Raw genomic sequence first — 13,933 nt, forward strand, 5'->3', positions numbered from 1 at the left:
TTTTGGGTGGTTCATTGCGATGATGAGTTAGAGTCTGCAGATAGAGAGATCTGAGCACTCATGTGGTCATTATTAAGTTTTGACATTCAAGATCTCCATTATTAAATTTCAGTTTCACAATTCAGCTATTCCTTTTGGTCAGACAGAAGACATCCGGCATATCCCTCAAAACCACAGTGGAAGAAACATGGATTCCACACAACTTTGCTATTTTGCTGATGTCAGAAACAGGGTGAGAGTTTAAAGCAGAACTTACCACATACTGTGTTCTCCCCTCGTTACCTGCTGGTCAGAAATAACCTCAAATATGTATAACCTCATTATCTGATTTTTACCATAACTTAGAGCAAGAATTTTGAGCTGTGTAGACACCCAAATTTCTACTCAGCTACTGTTTCCTGCCACTAAAACAGCCTATGCCACCTTTGATAAGCATTTATTAAGTGTTATTAAGGATGTACATATAGAGTTTCTCTAATTCGAAGTAAATTTATATCTATAATTACATGGATTTCCTTTCTTTTTCCTAGTATTTTTCTTATTGGTAGATATACTCTGGTTTTAAAATGCAGTATTTTAGAATCATCTGTATCACATCATTAGCCAACCAGTTTTAATTGACTAGTGATAAAATAAAATGTAGGGATGATTTTCATCTAAGTTTTAAATGTTGTACAGTATTTCTAGAGATTTAATACTGTTTTACATTTGGAGAAGCTAAAAGTAGTCAAATCCTTTAATTTTAAGCAATTGGCTATTTTAAATATTAATCATATTTTAAGAAAGTACAAAAAAGTTCTTTCTTTGCAAAGAAAGGTTTATTTGCATTATCATTATTATTATTATCACTTAATATTTCAATGTAGCAATTGTCTGATTCCTTTTCTGAATGTATTTATGTTCGTTCATTCTTTATGAGGTTTTTGTTTCTAGTCCTTATCTTAAACATTGTTATTGTTGTTAAATTTTAAGCATTTTTAATATTGTAAAGGCAAAAAAATGGAAACCTAATAAACACATGTATATGTAAAAAAAAAGAAAGAAAGAAAATACAAAAAGGATAAGTAAAGTAATAAAGGCAATGTGTGCCCCCAAATAAGATCAGTCCGTTGAGAATTCGTAAAGCTGCCCATTAACTGGTTGTGTTACCTGCATTTTGCCAAGCAGACAACTTGACTGATTCTTCTCTTCTGAATCAACTAAGTCTCTGACTGCAAGGAAAACAATGATTTAACTGTCAATCGTTTAGTTGCCCAGATTGATAAGGCTGTGTTTCGTTTTGGCCTTCATGGTAGTGAAGGCTTAGGGGACCCTTTCCCCTCTGTACTATTAGTGAGAACATTCCAATCCAGGCACTCTGCGACTTAACGGAGAGAAAGGCACAGAACCACTCTCTGCAGAGAAGAATCTATGTTTCATAACACAAACATCAGATAGTAACAAGCTGGGATGTTGAATTGTAACCTTAGGCTAATTGTGTTTCGCGTGGATTTGGGGTAGTTCCACTGGGGAATCTTTGCGAGAAGCAGCAGGAGAGTCCTCTGTTACAAGGTCAGCATACTTTATCCCTAAGGGACACAGGCTTTAGGAATATTGGATGGGGGTGAGAACCGCTAGTATAAATAATGAATGGGGGAAATAAAAAATGTTTGTTTTTTTAATTCTTTTTATTTTAGAATGTTACAGGGGTACAAACATTTCAGTCACATGCATTACTTTTCTACAGTTTGAGTGAAAATTATAATTGTGACCATACCCCAGATAGTGTGTTTCTTTAATATAAAAATATATAAACCCTGGGCAGCGCCTATGACTCAGTGAGTAGGGCACCGGCCCCATATACTGAGGGTGGTGGGTTTGAACCCGGCCACAGCCAAACTGCAACAAAAAAATAGCTGGGCGTTGTGGCAGGCGCCTGTAGTCCCAGCTACTCGGGAGGCTGAGGCAAGAGAATCACCTAAGCCCTAGAGCTGGAGGTTGCTGTGTGCTGTGATGCTACAGCACTCTACTGAGGGTGACAAAGAGACACTCTGTCTCTAAAAAATAATAATAATTATATATATATATATACACACCAAGAACTTTGCAATGAGTCAAAATAAGATTTAATCATGCAATGTATGTCCAGTCATGTGGCATGATTGAAATATTTGAACATGCTGATGGGTTTTTATCAGTTATTGTGTAACACTCAGGTAATGGCCATGTGCACACTTCTAAACCAGCCCAACGAAGTTCCTGCAAAAACAAATAAGAAGAGCTACAACCCAACTGAACCGCCGCATCACTGCACGTCATTCACCAGTGCAACTTTGTGATTAGCACGGGGCCAAAGACATATTGGGCACTTGATAAATATTTGTTGAATTAATACACTGAGTTGAATCTGGGTAAAATTAGTTACTCCCACAGTTGAAATTCCATTGTGAATTTTAAAAACAGATTACTTTTCACAGCTCAGTGCTCCCATGAATCTTACGATTAGAAACAATGATTCAGTGATAAATAGCTTATATTGATTGCTCTGTTTTATTTGTGTATTCACAGGCAAATGGACACAGTTTTGTACATATGGAACATGAAAAAGCTGTATTACTACTGAAGAGTTTCCAGAATACAGTAGACCTAGTTATTCAACGTGAGCTTACCGTCTAAATATTTTTTATAAATAGTGAAGATACGTCTAGCCAAACCTAATGTTCAAAAATAAATTTATACATAGAAACAAATTTTGCCAATTGCTGGACCAATGGCAAACATTAGTGCCAAATGTATAATACTATATGTTAGCACTGATCATCCTTTAAAATGTTAACTCTATAAATAACGATGTTCACGTGGTTATGTATTAGTTTTAATTGTCAGCCTATGGCTGTACATTGGTGCAGTTTTGTTTTTGTTTCTGGTTTGTTTTTTTTTTTAAATCAAATAAGTTTCTTCTCAAAGTGGATTTCATATAATTTCAGAGCACGGAAGCACACACAGCTCTTTATGAATTCTGCTCTCCATCAGAAACACTGCCTCAAAGTTGTATATGCCTTTATATAGCAAATACAAACATGAAGAATTGTAATTCCCATAAAATATTTCTAGCACAAGGTATATGTTGGCATATATATAAAAACAACATAGATGAAAACAATATTTTCATAAACTAAACATCTCGGATTGAGAAAGAAAATATATCTTAAAATAAGACTTTACTATATTGAATCTTTTTCAATAAAAATTACATGATAATGCCTTATGAAAGTAACTGTACATATGGTATAAAGTGTTTATATTTGGTTCCATATTCATTTGCTAAATTCTCATAACACAGAGTGAAATATTTCATAAATTAGCCATTTATCTCTGGGACCTGAATAAAATATAATAAACCTAATTTGTTCGATGCCTTTAGCTAATTAGAAAACACACAGAGTTTAGAAACAGACTAAAGATCATTGTAGATAACTCTTCTTCACCACAAATTTCAGCAGTGGACGATGGGTGGCAGGAAAGAGATTGCTTTCTTTCTTTCAAGTTTCTGTTGATTATAAACTGTAGCCCCTGTGATTTCTTTACCTGTAAATGTGAAATTTATTTGTGTGTTGCCTAATTTAATTTTGCTACTTTTAAATCATTTAAAATGAGTTTGGGGAATTGACAAAAATTATCATTAAGAAAGACTGTTGTCAGAAAATTATGGTGGGCGATTAAAAAACTTTGGTATTTAAATATGAAACTTCAAATATAACTTCTCAGAGCTGTGGTCTACCTGTATTACTAATGTCGATGCCTGTTTTTGTAGGCAGAAATAGATAAAATACTTTTTTCCTCCAAAACTCCTTTCTGCTGAATGCTGTCTCAGCAGAGAGAGAAGCATAGTTAATGTAGACCTATTTACTTTATCATTGAGACTATTTCCCTCCATCAAGAATCAAAATTAATTTTATAATTCTTTAAACATGTTTCTCTTTCATATTAGTCATTAATTAAAACATTAATTTGAGATTCCGGAATAATTTTCCAGAGTGTGTTGTATACACTCTCTCTCATATTTCCGCTTAGTTCTTACGTTACATAATAAATTTACTTTACATGCTAGTGTTTTCATATTCTATCAGGATTTTCATCATAGTATCACATATTGATATCACCAAAGCTCTGAGAATAATATTTGTAAGTTAACAGTTTTATGGGGACATTGAAAATACTGTATTTTTGTAGGGTCTATTAAAATGAGTGTCACTTATTAGAAGTACAGTAGTATTTTTTGGCAATAGAATTTGTCACCTGAAGGCAAATGATACTTCACTTTATAGATGATGCACTAATTTTGATGTTGCTTTATGTCAGGGTGACATTATATCATGATTTTCTAGGGTTTGACGATTAGCTAATGATAAAGTGATTGGCCTATTTAGTATGTTTCCCAGAAATAACTTTTAAATGCATTTTAATATATTGAGAGTTTCTGATGAGAAATGTCTTTCAGAGCCTAATTTTCTTTGTCAAAAAACTCAACACCAAGGCACTGTATCCAGATATTATAGGATGAGCATCATTGTAAAGGAATAACAAACTCATGGGTGTAGTTCGGTGGCAGTGAAATAGATCATCCCATCAGATGTATTTTATCTTCTATGGGAGAGGTGGGAGAAAAGCCAAGGACCGCCCCTTGTCCTTGTCTTAAGTGAGGTTTCTATATCTAAACCCAGGGCTTCCTTAAGTGCTCGGAGGCACACAGCAGAGAGGATGGAGCCTGGCAGACACCTCTGCCACTTCTGATGTGACACTGTCTTGAGCCAATGCTTTAATCCTTCCTGTTCTGCAGTTCAGAAATGAGGAAGGAGAAAAGGGATCCTTGACCACCTGAAAAAGAAACCCAAAACGCCAGAGCGTCTCCCTGCCAGTGGCACTCTCTCCTTGCTCACTGAGGAAAGGCGGGTAATGACGCAGAGAGGCCTCTTTTTTCCTAGGTTGGCCAAATAGGATCACTGATCACCTGAGGGAAAAAGACGATCTAATTGATTCTATGGTGACAAAACCCAGTAATACATTGATCCTTGATTATTGACTTTTTGCAGTAACTGGTTTTGCTACCTGAAATTAAAATCTGGTTTAATTTAACAGCAACGACAAAAAAGTCAAGGGTGTGCCTTTAAGAAAAAAAAAAAAAAGGAAAAATCAACACCACACCAAGGCCTGGAATTCATGATAAGTGGCTGAATAGCCCCTAACTCTTGGTCTTTGATTTTTATTGGACTCCTGCTGGGGAAACTGTTTATATGCGTGTGTCAGTAAGATCTACTGGACGGGACTAAGAAAGGTCAGAGGTGGAGAGGTCAAGCCCTGAAAATCATCAGTAGACTCACCACAGGTCATAGAAGACAGACAGACCTTCCTGGACAATTTTAAAGGCTGTTTTCAAGGCTGAAAATACTTGATCATAAAAGTTCTGTTGTAATAATTCTAGTCTTCCAGATAACACAAGTCACCTCAACACGCATCCTAACTTCAAAATGTAAATGGAAAATATAAAGGTATTTTTGATAAGGAATATTCAAAGTCAGGATAACAGACAAATATTTACATTGTGCTAATTTATTGCCCACTGAAACCTATGGAAGATATATGTCCCAGTTACTTAGAATTGTGATTACATAAACATCGAACAATGTCAGTTGTTTCTAGACCTCAACCTTGGGTCACTACCTCCAAAATGGAAAACAGCTTTAAAGAAGGAGTAACAAAACAACATTGATTTGCTTTTAATCTTACAGATGATCACACACCTATCACTCATGTGACTGCGTATTTAAAAGTTAGAGTGAAATATCATTAAACAGGTGAGCTAGAGAGAGAGAATATTCAGAGAGGAGAAAAACCTTGAAGGAATTACATTTACATACCCAAATATTAACTGACAAGTATCTGAATTTGCCCAAAACAATTAGATGAAGGAAACCCAAAACACTTTAATTTAAATCATAAAATTTAAAGTTTTGAAAAACAGTGTGCTTTCCAACTAGTCTTTCCATTGGCTTTTACTGCTATCCTTAATTAATTTCTGCCCCTAACGGGCACAGAGATCAAAAATGTTTATTCCGATGAATTCTCTCTTACTAAGAGGCAAGATTAGGACATATCCTGAGACACAAGGCACGTGGATAGAGGGCACCACTCCAAGTCTTTGGCAAATTCAGTCAGACAACACGTTTGACTGACTCCTAATATACTGACCCAATAGCAACTCTTTTTGGAATACGAGGCCACTAAAATATTTGTTCAAATAATGAAATCCAATATATTGAGAAGAGGGGTCCTACACCTAGAATAAAGAAAACCAGGGTTGAAGTTCCGCGGCGGCTCCACTCACAGGAAGGCTGAATCTTTCTGAGCTCACTTCATTGTTCAGACCCCGTGCTGGGGATATTTCTTCTCTTAGACTTGTAGTTACCTGATCCTCTGGGAACTGGAGGAGCCTCCAGATTGGAGGCAACCTGCATGAATGTTTTTCCTCAGCAATACAACCACCTTCCATTAAGAAAAGCATCCTGCCTTGCTCAGAGTATTTCCCCCTCACACAATAAGACCATTTACCCCAAGACTATATTAACAAGAAAACAGAATGTGGGCTGTGGACACAAGTGAGCCAGGGACAGCGTGTGGGTTGATGATATAGCCAGTCCCAAGCACCAGCTTTCTTAGGCATCCTTTTTGAAAATCTTCAGAGAATGTATTTCCAAGACACTCTGCTGTATAAAACAAGGGTAGATGCAGTGGGTTTCCAGTTCTTTCCTGAACCTTTTGGGGCTTTTCTGTTTCTGGCACCTGGTGTCTTCCTGGCTGCTGCCGTGGGAGCCATCGGCCTTCTCCGTGGGCTGTTCCACGGCCGTGGTATTTGCTTCTGTCCTGCTGCAGCAAAGATGACAGCCCCCATCCGCAGTCTAGCTGCTCAGAGACCCCTGAGTACCAGCTGATGGTTCCAGCTTGCAATTTGGGAGGAATTTCCTTGGGTGATCAAAGAGGCTAGAGAACGGCAACATTAACCAGGCCCAGGTGTGTAAGCGCTTACCACGTTCCTGACAACAGCAAGCCAGGCCCAGGTGTGTAAGCGCTTACCACGTTCCTGACAACAGCAAGCCAGGCCCAGGTGTGTAAGCGCTTACCAACGTTCCTGACAACAGCAAGCCAGGCCCAGGTGTGTAAGCGCTTACCAACGTTCCTGACAACAGCAAGCCAGGCCCAGGTGTGTAAGCGCTTACCAACGTTCCTGACAACAGCAAGCCAGGCCCAGGTGTGTAAGCGCTTACCACGTTCCTGACAACAGCAAGCCAGGCCCAGGTGTGTAGGTGCTTACCACGTTCCTGACAACAGCCAGCAGAGCTGTGTCTGGGGGTGAGGGTGGCAGTACCTCCATAAAACCGTGTTTCCACTTCTGTTTTGAACACGTTGGATCTTGCCAGATTGAAGGACTTTCTCTAAGCTCCAGCTGCTTGTTACTGGGATAGGTCCCAGTGTTCCTGATCTTTAACACGGTCTCCAAGAGAAGGGTTTGGAAATGCTCTCCTGTGAGGGTCAAAATTGCCTGGTTTCTACTTTGGAAAATTCAGAGACTTTTGAAAAGCTGAGGAGAAAAGTCCATTCTAAGATCTTATTTTAAAACATAAGTGAAAATACAGCAATGTTGAGTCCCCTGGGCTGTCACCTGTGTGATTATCTTCACCTGCCCTGAGAGCAGCTCTGTGAGAGGGAGAAGAGACTGAGGGGGTGTGATTTAGTGGTTCCAATGAAGGAGGCCTTTTTTCCAGCTGGTAGAGCTTTCGGGTTGGTTCTGGGAAGGACGGCCAGTTCACACTCTTCCTAACAACACACCGGGCACCAAGCAAGGTAAGGACGGACTGGGTTAAGGCTGCACGGACGGGGAGGTTCTCTGCCACTGCACCAACACTTCCCCAAACTGCCTGCAGACTGGCTCATTTTTCCTCAATTTTGTTAATGGCAGCACCTCAAAAAGTGGAAGGTTGTGAAATTCAGGCAGTGGTTATGTAGAAAGTAGTGAAATGCTATGACTTTTATTATCTGACATTAGAACCAGCATAGGCCTGACCCCAAAGAAAAAGTCATGGGTCAAATTTCCTTGCACAGGCGAGATTTACAAACTTAGCATAATTTTATTTTCTCCTTTTTTTTTTTTTTGTCATTCTATAAGCTATGATAAATTTCAATGAATATAGAAATTGATTTCAAAAAAGAAAGTTAAATGAACTATTCAATCTTTCTATAGTTTTGAAAGCATGTTTTTTTTCTATCAGTCAAGAGTATTGCTTGTGCTGGGCTGGTTGGTTGGTTTGGTTGGTTGGTTGGTTTTTTTGAGACAAAGCCTCACTCCCTCACCCTTGGTAGAGTGCCGTGGTGTCGTAGCTCATTGCAACCTCAAACTCTTGAGCTCAAGCAATCCTCCTGCCTCAGCCTTCAGAATAGCTGGAACTATAGCTGCCTGCCACAATGCCTGGCTACTTTTCCTATTTTTAATAGAGACAGGGTCTTACTCTTGCTCAGGCTTGTCTTGAACTCCTGAACTGAGGCGATCCACCTGTCTTGGCCTCCCAGAGTGCTAGGATTACAGGTGAGAGCCACCGACGGCGCCTGGCCTGGTTCTTCCTTCTTCAATATAGCATGTTGAGTGTGCAGCCTAACAAACAGCCAGGTATCCCTACACCTAGAATAAAATATCTCAGTACAGGAACTTTTAATTTCAGCAGCAGACTCGTGTATTTCCTCCAGAGGAAAATATTTACTGTAGCTGAATCTCAGAAGCTTAAGGTATGTCATTCATAAATGTGAAACACTTAGAGACATTTCACCAAAGAATCTAACAAAACATTGAATGCAATAATTGTGGATATTAAAATGATCATTTGTTGAGCACCACCTACAAATTAGGCACCACAAGGGATAGCATGTGGTCACATGGTCTCCTCTGCACAGAAGCTCACAGTCGAGTGGAAAGATGAGAGAAGTTCCAGGTAAAGACAATGCAAGGCACTGTGGTGAGTCCCTTGGTCCCTGCCCTGAACCCATCTATTGCAGACGGAAGTAGCCTCTTTGTCTAGTCACATCTGTGTTAGTTTGAGCAAGGTCGTTCCATGAGGAGCTGCAGATAAGCCTTCCTATGGATCCCATGGCCTACTAATATTTGCCAGGATTGAGGGCCACATTTGCTGGGCTAGGCACAACCAAGTAGGTACCTTACTTGGCAAGATCAATAGCAGCTAGAATCTCTTGAAGAGGGGCCAGAATTCTGATAGTTTGTCCTACAGAGGAAAGGTATTACAGAGAACAGCGTCCCTCACTCCCGTCCAGCGAGGTATGGATATTCCCCAGGCATTGTAGGAGAAGGAAACGGAAGTCAACACTTTAAAAGATGTGGGGTGTCTGAAACTTTTCCTCTAGGTCAGCGGCTCTCAACCTGTGGTTCACAACCCACAGGAACTGTATTAAAGGGCCGCGGCATTAGGAAGGTTGAGAACCACTGCTCTAGGTGGTTGGATGCGCCCCAAAGCTCCCCACAATGGCTACTCTCAGGGAGCATGAGAGTCCAGGCAGCTCAGTGTTGGAACAATCCTGCAGAAATGCAGTGAGGGGAAGGGCCGTTCAGCTGGCCACATCTCCCCTCCCTTCCCCGGGGGGTGAAGAACGTTTCCACTGCACATTGTCCAGCAGATCCCGTGAGAGTACTGTTTGCATGAGGTTGGTTCACACGTATATATACGTATCAGAAATATCTATGTATTTTTCCAAGAGCAGTTTGATCCCCAGAATCTAGAAGTCATGTATTTTTTCTTCATCTTTGATATGCCCGGTGTTTTAGACACACGGAAGTCCTTAACCTTCCTCGCCTCCTCCTCCGCTTTTGTATCCCAGCTTTTGCCCACGCTGATGCCTCTACTGGAATGCCGCCTTCTCCCTGTTTCCCTTCTAACTATCAAAACCATAGGTAGCCTTCAGGGTCCAGCTCAAACAGCACTACAACCACAAAACCTCCCTGATCTTAATGGGATGAATTTTCTCTTCTTCAGCATCACTATATTCACTTTTTAAAATATCTTGTACTATCTTTCACATGCTGCCTGAGATCACATCTATTTGGTATTTGTTCTTTCTCCCCTATTGCCTGTAAGTCCCGTAAGAGGATAAGACAATAATTCGCAGAGGCCTTCTGGACAGGAGAGCCTCAGGAGGTCAGCCAAGCATCCGTCTTAGCTTAAAAAGAAACAGGGTGTTTGAAAAGACTCTTGTAGGCTGAGCGCCTCCAAAATGTCCGTCTGGATGGTTTGCATCCCAGGGACCCTCAGTGCCTGTCACCGTGTCTGAGCAGAGCAGGTGCTCAGTGAGTGGAGGACAGGTCCGCACACACCTGCACCGGGTAAATGCTGAATTATACAGGAAGCTGGCACTCAATTTGCACAACCGTAACCACAGACCCTTTATGTTACTTCTCAGTTCATTCACTAGTCTCAGTTTTTATTAAAAAATTCTCCCTGTTAGCTCATCTTCCTCTGTTCTTTGGCATTTCCCCTAAGACAGTGGTTCTCAACCTTCCTAATGCTATGACCCTTTAATACACTTCCTGTGGCTCGCAACCCACAGGTTGAGAACCGCTGCCCTAAGACCTTTTAGGCTTTTTCTGCTGTGTTTCAGCTGTTTCGTTTAATTTTCCTTTCATGTCTTCTAAGGAACGTGACACGTCCCAAAAGTTTAAGAAGTTGCTTTAGTTCATGTGGTTGGAGTACATCACATCTACCCTTTTGATTGGCTTGGTTTTAGTTGTTCTGGGAAGAAGTCATGTGTACCATTGTCAGGAACATTTCAGAGAAATGAAAGCATGTGCTTGAATTTGTAGAGCCAGGGTCTGGGAACCACGGGATATAATGAAGCTCATAGAGCCAGGGTCTGGGAATCATAGGGATAATGAGGCTCAGCTCCCTCATTTTGCCAGAGGCCCCCCAGGCCTGGGAGGTGAAATCACTCTGGGAACTAAGGGGACAGCAGTACATGGTTTCGTCTGATTTTAGACCCATTTTAAAGATTCTTCTGCCTCTGCATTACGACTTGTAGATTACTTCACTTAACCTACTTTTGCAATTTGGAGGTGGGGAAAGAGTGAAGGGTGTTGGGAAAGAGATGGGGCTAGAGAAGGGTCTTTAAGAGGAAGGGGGTCTCCATCCCCAGTCTTAGCTTTAAAATGTAATTAAACTGCCGCCTCATGCTGCCTGTTCTAGATTAAAGACTAGTCTGTCCACAGGTCTGTGCCCACTGTCTAGCAGGATAATGTTTACACTCTGCACTTTGATCCCATCCCCTGTACCCTGAAGGTGAAAATGTCATACGGTCTAGCCAAAATTCTCAGACCACTGCAAAAGCTATATAATTGGTATGATTAACCAGACAGGACACAGAAAAACAGGGTTACATGATAAAAAAAACCTTCCCGAGTTTTTTTTAAAAGACAGTATTTTATTCTGTTTCCCAAGCTGGAGAGCAGTGGTGATATCATAGCTCAGTGTAGCCTCAAACGTCTGTCTTAAGAGACGCTTCTGTCTCAGCCTTCCAAGTAGCTGGGATTACAGGTGTGTGCCATCATAACTGGCTAATTTTTCCTATTTTTTTGTAGAGACAGGGTGTTGCTATGTCATCTAGGCTGGACTCAAATCTGTGGCCTCAAGAAACCCTCCCACCTCAGCCTCCCAAAGTGCCAGGATCACAGGCCACAAACTGCTGAGCAGGTCAGAATTTGCCTGTTGATCTCAAAGTACGAAGGAAGGAAACATTATTTATACTGCTATGGGCTTTTGCTTCATTAGACCCTTAGAGGGGCAAAACATGGGACCCAGTTACTTAAAAAAAGTTAATTCCTTTATGGGCCTTCTTTCTTTGCAAATAAAACATTTGCCTTTGCGTTCTCTCAGAAATATTTGTCATATTTTTTATTTGAATTTCACAGCAAAGTGACTCCAGAATTGAGTGAAACATTCCCAAACATTAAATTTTTTTGTCATCTACTAATTTGCTTATACTTACTAACTTTCTCCTGCCTCTGCGGTTTAATTTCTTGTATAAGGCGAATTTGCTAACTCTCTGGTTTAGCTAATGAAGTTTTATTTTCCTAAGACTTTTCATTTGCCAAGATTTAGAAATCATGAGTCTACCTTGAAGGAAACTTCCAGTATTGTTTTATTTGATAATAGAATGCCTCGGACTCTCCAGAGGCACCCACAGTGGGGTTTCGCACCCCACTGTCCATGTATTTACACGAGGAAAAGAATGCCAAGGTCTCCTTGAACAAAAATGAATGAAAAATGAAATATTGAGAGATTTACATTATCTTAGAAGATTAAGTGGGTAGGAATAATTTAGAATAGTAAGAGCATTTTAAATATTTTTAAGTAAGAGTTTAGAATAGTAAGAGCAAGCATAGCCTAGGGCTTGGAGGGGAGAAATTAATTAGTTATTAAGGGAGTAAGAATGAGAAAAGAGGGCTGATTAAGGACTGATTTGAGAAACAAAGAACTCAGAGTAAAGAAATGAGGCTCAGGCATTTTCTGCACCCCTCTCTTCAGATGGCCCCAGAGCCCTTTCTCTCCCTTTCTTCTCCCTGGATCTGGTGAATATGATCTTTCCATCCTTGGTTTCTGGACCCCCTACTGCTCTTTTGGATGTCAAAATAATTCAAAATGAAAAATAAGGCATATATTGGAAATAAGCTGAGTTTCATAGCTATTTATTTCTAGGAACTATTTTGTAATGCAGTAGGTAATTTTCCAGCCTCGCCACTTCCCTGAATAAGGAAAATCACTAAGAGGTATCTCACTAAAACAAAATTACCAGGGCGATACTGGCCAATACCAAACAACAGAACCACAGGTAACAGTTCTGGGGAGAAATGAGCAAAATCTTTGTTCTATCCTAAGACAGAGGATTTGGTTCATCTGCCTACCTTCAGGGAAGAATGAATACTATTCCTAAATTCCTCCAGAGAAGGAGCTACCACTTCTCTCTGTAACCCACTCTGATAAAGCAACAAATTGTGTTTCATCTCAATAAAAACCTCAGCTTACATTGTCGCATTCAAGTCTGATATATACTCTTGTACTATTCTTGGACATACCCCCTTATTTTAAGGAATATGTGTCTGCAGTTGAGAAGAGCCACCACCAGATGGCGACGTTACATGGGCATTTCTTGTCTGAACTTTGCAATTCCCCCACCTGTTGGGTGGAGCCTCTCTATACCAGCTGTGCTGATGCAACTATTATTACCCTTTTCCATACTCTTTTGAGAGAACTAATTTGAAACAATGACCTAAATGTTAAAAATAAAATATGAGGAAAAAATATAAGATCTTTGAGATTTAAGATCTTTGAGTTTTGATTTTATTTTTTCATCAACTGACCCGTGAATGAGTTTTTTGTATTTTTTGACTAAATCACTCAGGTGTTATCAACTATCCCAAAACAAATCACAGAGTCAGATTGCACTCTCTCTAAGCCTTGTGTAAGTGTATGCTTTAAACTTGCAGGGGTCCTCAAACTATAGCCAGCGGGCCACATGAGGCGGTGTGATTGTATTTGTTCCCGTTTTGTTTTTTTACTTCAAAATAAGATATGTGCAGAGTGCATAGGAATTTGTTCATAGTTTTTTAAAAAAACTATAGTCCAGCCCTCCAATGGTCTGAGGGACAGTGAACTGGCCCCGTTTAAAAAGTTTGAGGACCCCTGCAAGTTTTGAGGCTCCTTAACTGGTTTAATTATTACAACTACTAGTTTCATAGTTATGCAATTTGCTTGTGTTTTTCAAATAAATATTTATTGCCTCTCTCCCATTATTGTAACTACAGTTCCTTCAGATATTCTCAATCCAAGGATGAATAGAAGGAATAGAT

At 40.0% G+C, this 13,933-nt stretch overlaps 1 protein-coding gene across 10 annotated transcripts in view; it reads left to right on the forward strand.

Annotated features, from left to right (window-relative positions):
• Nucleotides 1-5,501, forward strand: part of LRRC7 (leucine rich repeat containing 7) — a 626,043-nt gene extending 620,542 nt beyond the window's left edge. For 6 of the 10 annotated variants that reach the window (XM_053592536.1, XM_053592538.1, XM_053592543.1 and 3 more), the window contains one exon: nt 2,548-5,500. In XM_053592536.1, the coding sequence (XP_053448511.1) occupies nt 2,548-2,655 (108 nt within the window). In that variant the 3' untranslated portion in view covers nt 2,656-5,500. Of the gene's footprint in view, nt 1-2,547 lie in introns of all 10 variants that reach the window. The other 4 variants (XM_053592544.1, XM_053592545.1, XM_053592541.1 and 1 more) reach the window with 3 other exon arrangements.
• Nucleotides 5,502-13,933: the final 8,432 nt, after the last annotated feature.

Source organism: Nycticebus coucang, chromosome 5 (assembly GCF_027406575.1).
Source record: "Nycticebus coucang isolate mNycCou1 chromosome 5, mNycCou1.pri, whole genome shotgun sequence".
Taxonomy (NCBI): domain Eukaryota; kingdom Metazoa; phylum Chordata; class Mammalia; order Primates; family Lorisidae; genus Nycticebus; species Nycticebus coucang.